The sequence below is a fragment of the Otolemur garnettii genome, unplaced genomic scaffold, assembly GCF_000181295.1.
Source record: "Otolemur garnettii isolate 467f Iridium unplaced genomic scaffold, OtoGar3 scaffold00032, whole genome shotgun sequence".
NCBI lineage: Eukaryota > Metazoa > Chordata > Mammalia > Primates > Galagidae > Otolemur > Otolemur garnettii.
The window spans coordinates 12043599-12057020 of NW_003852427.1; the positions used below are offsets into that span (position 1 = coordinate 12043599).

The following is a 13422-nucleotide window of genomic DNA, read 5'->3' on the forward strand; positions in this document are numbered from 1 at the left end:
TGTTACTTCTATATGCAGTTTGGAAAACTCTCATCCAAGTGGCTAACATAGCCATCATGTCTTTCTCATAATTGTTATGTTAAGACATTTATATTCAACCTTTAGACAAATTCACCTGTACCCAAATAGGATAAATTATGGGCGTGATCCCCACAATATCATTCTCTTCACCCATCCTCCCCCTCCCCTCCCCCCTCCCCTTTCCCCGTAGTCTAGGGCTCCATTTGGATGTAGCTTTCCTAAGATAGCTAACAATTAGTTTCATAATAGTGTTGAGTACATTGGATACTTTTTCTTCCATTCTTGAGACACTTTGCTAAGGAGGGCATTTTCCAGCTCCATCCATGTAAACATGAAGGAGACAAGGTCTCCATCTTTCTTTGTGGCTGTATAGTATTCCATGGTGTACATATACCACAATTTATTGATCCATTCATGGGTCGATGGGCACTTGGGCTTCTTCCATGACCAAGCGATTGTGAATTGGGCTGCAATGAACATTCTGGTACAGATATCTGTATTATAGCGTGATTTATGGTCTTCTTGGGGAACATTTTAATATTAATTCTTCCATGGGCTGGGATAGGTGGCTAATGCCTATAGTCCTAGCACTCTGGGAGGCCAAGGCAGGTGTACAGATCATTCACCTCCTTAAATCTATTCCTAAATATTTTACTTTTTGTAGTTATTATAAATGGGATTTTCTTAATTTATTTTCAGATACTTCATTGTTAGTGTATAGAAATGCTAAAAGGTATGAAATGACTTTTATATATATATCCTGCAACTTTACTGAATTAAGTAAATTGAGTATAATGTTAGCTGAGGGGTTGTTATATGGTCATTATTGTATTGAGGTACATTCCTTTCCATACCTAATTGTTTGAGAGTTTTTATCATGAACACATGTTGAATTCTGTCAAATTCTTTTTCTGTACGTATTGAGAGGATCATACGGTTATTGTCCTCTGTTCTGTTAATGTAGTATGTCACATATATAGATTTGCATATGTTGAACTACTCTTGTATCCTGGAATAAATTCCACTTGATCATGGTGAATGATTCTTTTAATGTGCTGTCAAATTCAGTTTGCTAAAGTATCTTCTTCATAGGGTCTACCAGACTTCTTCAGCAATGCAGTGCAAGGAAATATACTTATGAAAGTCATGATGTCAGTAGCTTGACTTTTGATATCAGATTTGCCCAAAGTCCATGACTTCTGAACTTGTTTTGGTATTTAGCTAATATCAGAAAAAACTTTATACCATTACCATATATGAAATGATATATCTAATCACACATATCTAATCACACATCCTATTATGTACCACTATTTAAATATTTTATGTACTTAAGTTTTCTCTTCCTAATTAGATCATAGCTTAAGAGCAAACACTGATACTTAATCAGTTATAATGCAATTATTCAATCAGTCAGGGAATACGAATGTCTCAATTAGCTAAGTTTACTCCTTCCTTCAAGCATGCAAATATATTATTTGAATTACAAAGGATAGAAATAGATTCTAAAATGGCCTTATTTTCCTGAAGTATTCTTATTTTTTTTGAGACAGAGTCTCACTTTGTCACTATTGGTAAAGTGCCCTACGATGGCATCACAGCAACCTCAAACTTTTGGGCTTAAGTGATTCTTTTGCCTCAGCCTCCCAAGTAGCTGAGATTACAGGAGCCTGCCACAACGCCTGGCTACTTTTTGTTGTTGTTGCAGTTGTCATCTTTTTTTAGCTGGCTGGGTCCAGGTTCCAACCCACCACCCTAGGTGTATGTGGCCAGTGCCCTACCCACTGAGCTACAGGCACTACCTTCCTGAAGTAGTCTTTAAAAATTTCACTCTATAACTACAGTTTTACACATATAGAGGACTTTAAATAACTATTTTTATTTATTTATTTATTTATTGGAGACAGAGCCTCAAGCTATCACCCTGGGTAGAGTGCCATGGCATCACAGTTCACAGCAACCTCCAACTCTGCACTTAAGCGATTCTCCTGCCTCCGCCTCCCAAGTAGCTGGAACTATAGGTGACTGCCATAATGCCTGGCTATTTTTTGGTTGCAGCTGTCATTGTTGTTTGCCGCGCTCGGGCTGGATTCGAACGCGCCAGCTCAGGTGTATGTGGCCGGTGCCTTAGCTGCTTGAGCCACAGGCGCCGACCCAATAACTATTTAAGAAGAAATGTATTAAGTAAATTCTGTACCCCAAGGCACATGATATATACTCAAACCAAAGAACAAATGAAAGAAAGTTATTACTTGCTTTAGAATAGAAAAAATGCATTTAATAATTGTCTTGTACTTATGCTTTCATTTCAAAATGCCAATAGCTCAAATTATTCTTCCTCAACAACAAGCCATTAATAATTATCAATAAATATAATTAGGCCCAGATTTTATACAACTTAAGTTTCATTTTGGGAAGAAAGGCTTAGATAAATCATGCTATCCTAATAATACTGATGAATGAAAGAAATTGCTTTAATTCCTAAAAAATATTTAATTAATTAAAAATATTTAATTGAGATGTCATAGAACCTGTTAATAGGCAATCTTAATAGACTCATTGTTCTGAAGTAAGATATTCTTCAATGTAAAGCAATGGTACATGAGCGTGATAAGGAGAACATATGGAACGCTATTATTTTTAGATATTAATAATTGTTCAAAATATAAACAGTAGGCATGAGACTGTATTCTATTTGACTATAATATACTGATATATAAAATTAAAAGTTATATTTCACCTGTTATCTATTTTAAGAATAAGCTATTATCACAAGTCTGGTGTCAAAATCATTTTCATATATATTACTTCTTATTGGAATGGGCTAGAAGGGAATATTCCACTGTAATAAATAGATTTAAAGCCTTCTTGAATTCTGACTGAGGGCTTGAGGGATAGGTGTCTGGAATGGGAAGGACATTTACTTTTCATTGTATATTCTTGATGTTATAGAATTTTTAAAATAATAAAACCTTTCTCATTAAAAGTTATTTTTTAAAGTGAAGAAAAAGTCACAGAGAAAAATTTACATTTCATCTAATGTGTTAGACTGAGTCAATGATAAAACAGAAAATATCCAGAATATGCTAAAATATGTGATAACAGTTGAATATTCACAGTTATCCCAACATACTTAATGTGCAAACATGCAATTCTCACACTTACCTTCCAAAATGAAGAACTATATACCGGATAAGATCACCCTGTTTTTCCATTTTGTTGTCTGTGACCATGGGCATCAATTTGTCATAGTACTTAGCAAGGTAAAAATGCCCATCTTCCCACTCTGGCAGGACTACGGTCACATCCTATAAAAGAGAACACAGGATACTTACCTAAGAAAATCCACACTATATTGGGCAGTAAAATACATTTGATCATTAAGAATCAAAGTATGAGGCCCACATTTAGGCAGAGTAAAGTCAAAAGCAGACTCATTCTTTGATGTAGATAGGGAATAGGTACCATCTTACAAAGGTTTTCTCAGGATAGCTGCTGGTTCTAGTGGGTTATCCACTGGCCAATATGAAATGATGTGGAAATAATTATTTAGAACAACAGTTCTCAACCTGTGGGTCGCGACCCACAGAAATTGTATTAAAGGACCGCGGCATTAGGAAGGTTGAGAACAATTGATTTAGAAGAATAAAATTCCATTTATAGAACCACTTTATAAGATACATCAACATAATTTCCAGATGAGTTAAAATATTTTATATATGTATGTGTATATATGTACATGTACATTGTTTTTTTATTTGCTATTTATTTTTTTTCTTTTTTGAGACAGAGTCTTACTTTGTCACCCTCAATAGAGTGTGGTAAAATCATAGCTCACGGCAACCTCAAACTCTTGGGCTCAAGTGATTCTCTTGTCTCTGCCTCCCAGGAGCTAGGACTATAGGCGCCTGCCACAATACCCAGCTATTTTTTAGAGACAGGGTCTCACACTTGCTCTGGCTGGTCTCAAACCTGTGGAGCTCAGGCAATCCAGCTGTCTTGGCCTCCCAGAGTGCTAGGATTACAGGTGTGAGCCACCGTGCCCAGCCTTTTACATGTACACTGGTGAAGGGCATTTTAAAAATCCCTCAATGAAAGTAGAAGGAATATCAAACTCTGAAGAGGGTAGGACTTTAAAAAGCATAAAAATTATGGTAAAATAATAATCACATATCTTATTTTTTCCAAGATCTCTCACAAGTTATTGTACTCTTTCTCAACTCCTTCCAAAATCAGGCTTTTAAAAATAATTGACTAAGTCACATTCATTCCTCAAAGTGTTTCTTTTCCTTTTTTTTTTTTTTTTTTTTTAAAGATATAAAGTCTCCCTGTCATCAGCCTTAAATTTGTGGCCTAAGGCAATCTTCCCACCTCAGCCTCCTGAGTAGCTGGAGCTGGAGGCACATGCCAACATGATTGGCTAATTTAAAAAAATAAATCTTTTGTAGAGATGGGAGTCTTACTCTGCTGCCCAGACTAGTTTCAACTCCTGGCCTCAGCTGCCCAAAGTGCTGGACTTACAGGTGTGGGTCACTAAGACTGGCCTCAATTTCATTTTGGCTTCACTTCACCACTTCACTACAGTAGTCACAATCTGACAAGCTTTCTCTCATTATATCTTTTTGGCCATGCTCACTATGTCTCCTTTGTCATTTCCTATTGCTGTTACTGTCTCTTAAATATTTGTGTGGTTTATTAATTTTTAATACTATTTGAAATGTGATGGAAAAAACAGAATGGATGACAAAAATTTTTTTTCATGAAATTTCACTTTTAATACATGCAAATTAAAGAATATTATTTAGGCCAAGAACCTTAAATGAGACCTTGAGTTTCCACTGGATCTAATCTTGAGACCCTATAAACATATCCCTGCCCAGAACAGAGAACAAAATGACATGTTCTCTGCATAGAACAGATGTATGTACCCAACTAGCTACACATAAGTACCAGCCTACATCAGCAATCTACCTCAGTTTAGTTTTGTTCATGGTATAAAAAAAGGATAAAGTTTGGTTTTTTTTCTGTAAGTTATATAAATAATACAACATTTGAAAAGACTTCACTATCCTACAATATCATCTGGAACATGTCTGGACTTTTTGTTCTGTTCTATTGGTTTATCTGTCTAACCTTACACGATAATAATACTGTATTAACTAATTACTACACCTTGAAATGTATGTTGGCTATTCTTAGTTTGTCTCTCTAGATATACTTGCCACCCTTTGGCCTTTTCCACCCTGCTCAGTACCCCATAAGACTGACATTGATAATTTACATCAATGGGCCCACTTGCCCTCTGGCTTCCTGTCAGACTATGGAGATGAGGTCATCCCCTAATTTCTTTGCTCCCTGCTAGGCTGCAGTTGACCATGGTTATGTTTCTTCCCCTAAGGTCAAGTTCTGATCTAATGGCCTTTTCCTACAAATATAGCTTTCTTTCTTTTTTTTCTTTGCAGTTTTTGGCTGGGACTGGGTTTGAACCCGCTGCCTCTGGTATATGGGGCTGGCCCCCTACCCCTTTGAGCCACAGGCGCTGCCCCAAATATAGCTTTCTTTATAGATCCCAATAAATGCCCTCTCTTCTTGCTTCTTCAAGTCTAGAAGTGTCAATGACTCCTTGCTATTGCTACCCATGAATTAATTTCACCATCCTTTGTTGATTTCTCTTAATCTAGTTCTTCATTAAATTCCTCCCAATTACCTCTTTTGACTATCGCATCTGTTTTCTACTTGGACTCTAATTTACACAATGTAACAAAGAATGTCTTGGCTAGATTAAAGTAGATTAAGAAGATGTGACAACTAATGCTATGTAAGATCCTAAATTGGATTCTAGACAGAGAAAAGGACATTACTGAGAAAACTGGCGAAATGGGAATAAGGTCTATAGTTAAGAGTATCAACATGAACTTCCTAATTGTAATCATTGTACTACAATTGTGCAATATTAAGGTTAAGGGAGACATAGTGAAGGGTAGATATGGGAATTCTCTATATTATTTTGGCAATTTTAAAAAATTTTTATTTATTTATTTATTTAGATTATTATTATTACTTTTTGTGACAGTCTTACTTTGTTGCCCTTGGTAAAGTGCCATAGTGTCATATCTCACAGCAACCTAAAACTCTTGGGCTCAAGTGACCCTCTTTCCTCAGCCTCTTGAGTAGCTGGCACTACAGCACCCGCAACAATGCCCAGCTAGTTTTTTCTATTTTCAGTAGAGACAGAGTCTTGCTCTTGTTCAGGCTGGTCTTGAACTCCTAAACTCAAGTAATCTGCCCCTCTCAGCTTCCCAGAGCAAGGATTACAAGCATAAACCATGGCACCAGGCCAAGTTCTTCCCCTAAGGTCAAGTTCTGATCAGATATAAACGCTCTGTCACATATGTGTTTTCGCTCAGTTTTTAACTTACTTTTTCATTTTCTTAACAGTGTCTTTTCTAGAGGTTTTAATTTTAATGGAAATCTAATTTGTCAGTTTTTCTACAATACTTTTAGTGGTCTAAGAAATCTTTGCCAACCTTAGGTCACTAAAGCTAGCAGTTCAATTTTTTTTTAATCTAGAAGCTCATAATTTTAGCTTTTCAGTTTAAGTCTAAAATCCACTTTGAAGTAATTTTGTCTATGGTGTGAGGTGAGGGTTAAAGATAATTTTTGCCTCCAACTATTCAAGCACCAATTGCTTGTAAATGCTATATTTGAAATTGTTTTCTTGCTGGTATACAAAAATAAAATTAATTTTTATGTATTATGTTACATGAACAATCTTACTGAACTTAATGTTATTATTAGTTTATCTATAACATTTGAATTTTTTACATATATAATCCTATCATCTGCAATTAAGAAATATTTGATTTTTTTCCCTGATCCTTATGTCTTTCACTCCTTTTTTATTCCCTTATTACACAAGCTACAATCTCCAGTAAGTGTTTAATAAACCAGTAATATTAAAGCTATCAGGCACCTGTGGCACAGAGGTTATGGCACCAGCCACATACACCAAGGCTGGTGGGTTCAAGCCCAGCCTGGCCAGCTAAAACAACAACTGCAACAAAAAGACAGCTGGGCGTTGTGGCAGGTGCCTATAGTCCCAGCTACTTAGGAGGCTGAGGCAAGAGAATCACTTGAGCCCAAGAGTTTGAGGTTGCTGTGAGCTGTGATGCAATAGCACTCTACAGAGGGTAGAGTGCCTCTTTGCCTCTATAAATGCCTTCTTTGCATCTATAAAAACAATTATATAATTTATCTCCTTCCTTCTGTTAATGTGGTAAATTATACCTATTGGTTTTCGCACAGTGAATCAACCCTGTACTGGGAATAAATTTAATCAAAATATTTTGTTTAGGAGTGTTGAATTTATATACTTAAGTAAGATGGAACTAAGATTTTCTTTTATTGGAATGTTCTTATTAGGTTTTCACATCATAGCTATGCTAAATGCCTAAAACAAATTAGAAAGTATTTTATCTTTTCCTATTCTCTGTGAAAATGTTTTGGAAACATTCCTATTCTTTTTTAAGTAAAGTATTTGATAGCATTCAAAGTAAAGTCCAGTAACCTTGAAATTATCTTTGTGGTGGTAGCTATTTAATTGCTTCAACAGCTGGAAAACTATTAAAAATTTTTATTTCTTCTTGTGTTAAATTTGGCTATGTTTTCTTCCCAGGAATTTATTTAAAAATTTCAAATGCACTGCCTCATGGATGTTCATATTCTTCTGTGATGTTAGTAATGTCTATAAGATCAATAGAGATTTTCCTTTATTCATTCCACACATTAGTTGTGTTTTCTCTCTTTTTTAACTTATTAACTTCCCAAGAGGTTTACTGATTTTATTGGTCTTTTCAATGAACTTATAGTTTTCTTGAGTCTAACTACTGCCGTTTTCCATTTATTCTTATCTTTATTGAAATTATCTTTTCTGTCCTCTCTCCTCCCTCTCTTCCTGAAACTTTTTTTTTTTTTTTTAGACAGAGCCTCAAAGCTGTCACCCTGGGTGGAGTGCCATGGTATCACAGCTCACAGCAACCTCCAACTCCTGGGCTCAAGCTAGTCTCCCGCCTCCACCTCCTAAGTAGCTGGGACTATAGGCGCCCGCCACAACGCCTGGCTATTTTTTGGTTACAGCCATCATTGTTGTTTGGTGGGCCCAGGCTGGATTCGAATCTGACAGCTCAGGTGTACGTGGGTGGTGCCTTAGCCACTTGAGCCACAGGCACCGAGCCTCTTCCTAAAACTTTAAAATACATATATAATAGACTTCTTGATATCCCATAGGCCATGAAGGCTCTGTGGTTTTTGTCTTTCCTCAGGGTCTTTTTCTTCTCCATGCTTCATTTGGAGAAAGCTTCTAATGCTATGTCTTCAATTTCACTGACCCTTACTTAGGCAGTATCTAATTTGTTGTCAATCTCACTTTATTTTTCTTGGATAAATACCTAGGAAAGGAATGGCTAAGTCACATGGAATAGGTATATTTATTATTTACAATACCACAACAATCATGAGAGTTCCACTTATTATAATACTAGCTAATTTTCATTTTAGACATTACATTTTTCATATAAAGAATTCTATTTGGGTAATATTTTAAAATAATAGATAGCTTTATTGAGATCTAACTCACATGCTCTAAAGTTCACATTTTTAAAGTTGTTTTTTGCAGTTTTGTTTTGGCTGGGGCTGGGTTTGAATGCGCCATCTCTGGCATATGAGGCTGGTGCCTTACTCCTTTGAGCTGCAGGTGCCACCCTAAAGTGGTTTTTTTAATAGTCACAGAGTTATACAACCATCACCACTATCTAATTCTACAACATTTTCATCACTCCAAAAAGGAACTGTACCAATGGGCAGTTGCTTTCCATCCTCAATCCCAGCCTCTGGCAGCCATTAATCAACTATCTATCTCTATGAATTTGTCTATTCTGGCCATTTCATATAAATGGAATCATGTAATATGTAGCCCCTAAGATTGCCACATCATTCTACAATAGTAAGTCTCTACCTTTCCTTTGAGTACTTTTGTCTATTATAACATGTAGGTGACAGGCAGAAGAGAAAGAGGCTATTCAGGCCATTATGACAGGAAATTAGGGATACACCTAAACTAATCAGAACTTGAAAAGTTGGTGTGCTGAGGGCATCTCACTGTCTTTCCCTCCCCACACCAGGTTTTAGTGTTCATGTAGAGATATGAGACCTGTAATGTCTGTTACTGATTTTGCTATTATGTGCTGGTAAGTTTTTATGTGCCTCAGAAGTTGGTATGCCTTATATAAACAGAATTATTTCAGAAGATTTCTCCAACTGGGAAGGTAAAATTTTCTAAAGTATGGCTTCAGGAACTGCCTCATTATCATTACAACCTTATTGATTCAAATCAAGGTTAGGTTTTTAGGTGGCATGATATCTTTTTATAAGCAAGGGATCAGGGGCTGGGTTCCTATGATGGATCTTACTCAGAATTCAACACTTCCTGGATCTAAAGATTAGTGTGGTCTGGGTCATTTTCTTTGGCTCTTAGTCCCATTTAGATCTTTCTTGTATCTTCAGTTTCTCTCCTCATCATCCTTGTTTTTGTTTATATTCCTAAACTTATGGAGCATATTTACAATATGTTTTAAAATCTTTATCTGTGGAACCAGAAAAAAACCCGTATAGGCAAGGCAATTCTTAGTATTAAAAACAAAGCTGGGGGCTAGGCATCCGTAGCACAGTGGTTATGGTATCGGCCATATGCATCGAGGCTGGTGGATTTGAACCCAGCCCAGGCCAGCAAAACAACAATGAAAACTGCAACAATAACAACAACAACAAAAATAGTTTGGCATTGGGGCAGGAGCCTGTTGTCCCAGCTACTTGGAAGGCTGAGGCAGGAGAATCACTTAAGCCCAAGAGTTTGAGGTTGCTGTGAGCTGTTATGCCATAGCACTGTACTGAGGGTGACAAAGTGACACTCTGCCTCAAAAAAAACAAAGCTGGGGGCATCAGCCTACTAGACTTTAGGCTGTACTACAAGGCCAGAGTGATCAAAACAGCATGGTATTGGCATAAAAATAGAGATGTAGACATTTGGAACCAAATAGAAAACCAAGAAATAAAACCAACATTTTACAACCACCTAATCTTTGATAAACCAAACAAGAACATACACTCGGAGAAAGAATCTCTATTCAATAAATAGTGCTGGGAGAACTGGATATCCACATGTAAAAGACTGAAACTGGACCCGCATCTTTCTCCACTCACAAAAATTGATTCAAGGTGGTTAAATCTAAGGCACAAAACAATAGAAATCCTCAAAGAAAGTGTGGGGAGAATACCTAAAACTATCAGCCTGGGGAAAGAATTTATGAGGAAAAAAAAAAAAAAAGAATTTATGAGGAAGACTTCCGTGCCAATTGTAACAACAAATGTTACTTAATTAAAACAATGTGACTTAATTAAACTGAAAAGCTTCTGTACAGCCAAAGAAACAACAACCAAAGCAAATAAACAACCTACAAAATGGGAAAAGATATTTGCATATTTTGAATCAGACAAAAGCTTGACACCTAGGATCTACAGAGAAATGAATCAACATAAAAAGAGCCAATAATCCCTTATATCACTGGGCAAGAGATAAATAGAACCTTCTCTAAAGAAGATAGACAAATAGCAAACAAACATAGGAAAAAATGCTCATCATCCCTAATTATTAGAGAAATACAATCAAAACCACCCTGAGATATCATCTAACCCCACTGAGACTGGCCCACATCACAAAACCTTAAAACTATAGATCCTGGTGTGGTTGTGGAGAGAAGGGAACACTTTTACACTGCTGGTGGGACTGCGATCTAATACAATGTTTTTGGAAGGAAGTATAAAGAATCCTCAAAGAACTCAAAGTAGACCTCCCATTTGATCCTGCAGTCCCATTGCTGGGCATCTACCCAGAAAAAAAAATCCTTTTACCATAAGGACACTTGCACTAAACTATTTTTTTTTTTTTTTTTAAGATGGAGCCTCAAGCTATCCCCCTGGGTAGAGTGCCATGGCATCACAGCTCATAGCAACCTCCAACTCCTGGGCTCAAGCGAGTCTCCTGCCTCCGCCTCCCAAGTAGCTGGGACTACAGGCGTCCGCCATAATACCTGGCCATTTTTTGGTTGCAGCCATCATTGTTGTTTGGCGGGTCTGGGCTGGGGATTCGAACCTGCCACCTTGAGCCACAGGCGCCGAGCCACACTAAACTATTTATCACAGCTCATTATACAATTGCCAAAATTTGGAAACCAATCCAGAAATGGATTAACAAGCTATGGTATATGTATACCATGGAGTACTATTCAGCCATTAAAAAAGATGGAGACTATACATCTTTTGTATTAACCTGGATGGAAGTGGAGCACGTTATTTTTAGTAAAGCATCACAAAATGGAGAAGCAAGAATCCTATGTACTCAACTCTGATATGAGGACACTAAATGACCTAGTACACGGTAGGGGGTGGAGGAAGGGGAGAGCAGAGAGAGGGAAGAAGGGAGGGGGTCACAGTGTGTAGCACACCTTTTAGGGGTGGGACACAATTATAAGGGGGTCTTTATTGAACAAATGCAATGAATGTACCTGGTTCTTTGTACCCTCAATGAATCCCCAACAATAACAAAAATAAATAAAATCTTTATCTGTTACTTTCATCATTTCTATCATTTTTAGAACTATTTCTTTCTTCCCTTTTTTTTTTTTTTTTGTGACAGAGTCTCACTTTCTTGCCCTTGGTAGCGCCATGGCATCACAGCTCACAGTATCCTCCAACTCTTGGGCTTAAGCGATTCTCTTGCCTCAGCCTCCTAAGTAGCTGGGACTACAGGTGCCCGCCACAACTCCTGGCTATTTTTTGGTTGCAGCTGTCAAGTTGTTTGGCAGGCCTGGGCTGGATTTGAACCTGCCAGTTCTGGTGTATGTGGCTGGCCCCCTTAGCCACTGAGCTACATGTGCCGAGCCTATAACTATTTCTATCGGTTGATTTTTCGCTTGTCTTTGGCTCATATAAAGTTTATTATTATTATTTTATTATCATTATTATTATTTTGAGACAGAGCCTCAAGCTGTTGCCCTGGATACAGTGCTGTGGCACCACAGCTCACAGCAACCTCCAACTCCTGGGCTCAAGCAATTCTTCTGCCTCCGCTTCCCAAGTAGCTGGGACTACAGGCACCCACCATAACACCTGGCTAAATTTTTTTTTAAATTAAATCATAGCTGTGTACATTCATGTAATCATGGGGTACAATGTGCTGTAGTTTTATATACAATTTGAAATGTTTTCATAAAAATGGTCAACGCCTGGCTATTTTTTGGTTATAGCCATCATTGTTGTTTGGTGGGCCAGGGCTGGATTCAAACTGGCCAGCTCAGGCGTATGTGGCTGGCTCCTTAGCCGCTTGAGCCACAGGCCCTGAGCCTCATATAAACTTTCTTATTAGATGCTCAGACACAAGTAATTTTATGCTGTCAAGTTTCAGATTTTGTTGTATCCCTTTAAAGAGTGTAAGGTTTTGATCTGATAGGCAGTAAGGCTGAAAATTAGCATAAAATACCAAGAGGGGTGGCTCGCACCAGTAATCCTCTGGGAGGCTGAGGTGGGTGAATTACTTAAGCTCAGGATTTTGTAACCAGCCTGAGCAAGAGTGAGACTCCATCTCTACTAAAAATAGAGAAAACTATCTAGGGGTTGTGTCAGGTGCCTGTAATCTAAGCTATTTGGGAGGCTGAGGTAAGAGGGTCACTTGAGTTCAAGAGTTTGAGGTTGCTGTGAGCTATGCCAGGGCACTGTACCCAACACAACCAAGTGAGACTCTGTCTCAATAAAAGAAAAAAAAATCAGCATAATTCTTTTAAAACTTGTTTTAGTGCTTTTCTAGTAAGGATGTAGAGTAGCTTTTATCCTAGAGGTAATTCAGTCCCACTTTTAAGAGGTGGCCCTTTTAGGGTTTCTACTGAAAGCTCAAAGTATGCAATGATTCACCATCTGGTTCATAGATTGAATAACTCTCAATCTTGTGATTTGAATCATCCTCAAACTTGTGCGAGGTCTAGAAATTGTTTTATAGTTTCCCCATGTTTGTTCTTTCCATAGCAAAAACTCATAGAATTTTGAGTTATTTATGTGCAGCTTATATTTAGGCAATGACTCAAAGAGATTCCTATGCAGACAGGAATTCTTCTGTTTAACTTCTTTCTCTCAGTCTACTCCACAAATTCTAGCCATCTGCTTTTAGCTTTATTTTTTCCTATCTTTTGCTTTGTTGTTCTTAATTCCTCTTAATTCCTTAATTCCTTTTCCTACTATATTGAGATTGATTCAATAATTCAGTTCATAAATTTTGAACTAAATTTTTTTTTTTTT

The 13422-nt window shown here is 37.3% G+C and overlaps 1 protein-coding gene across 1 annotated transcript in view; it reads right to left on the minus strand.

Moving 5' to 3' along the window:
- The window catches only part of ATR (ATR serine/threonine kinase), a 142095-nt gene that overhangs the window by 34011 nt on the left and 94662 nt on the right, over positions 1-13422 (minus strand). The window contains exon 36 of the mRNA XM_023513056.1: positions 3187-3329. Within this exon, the coding sequence (XP_023368824.1) occupies positions 3187-3329 (143 nt within the window). The remainder of the gene's footprint in view (positions 1-3186; positions 3330-13422) is intronic.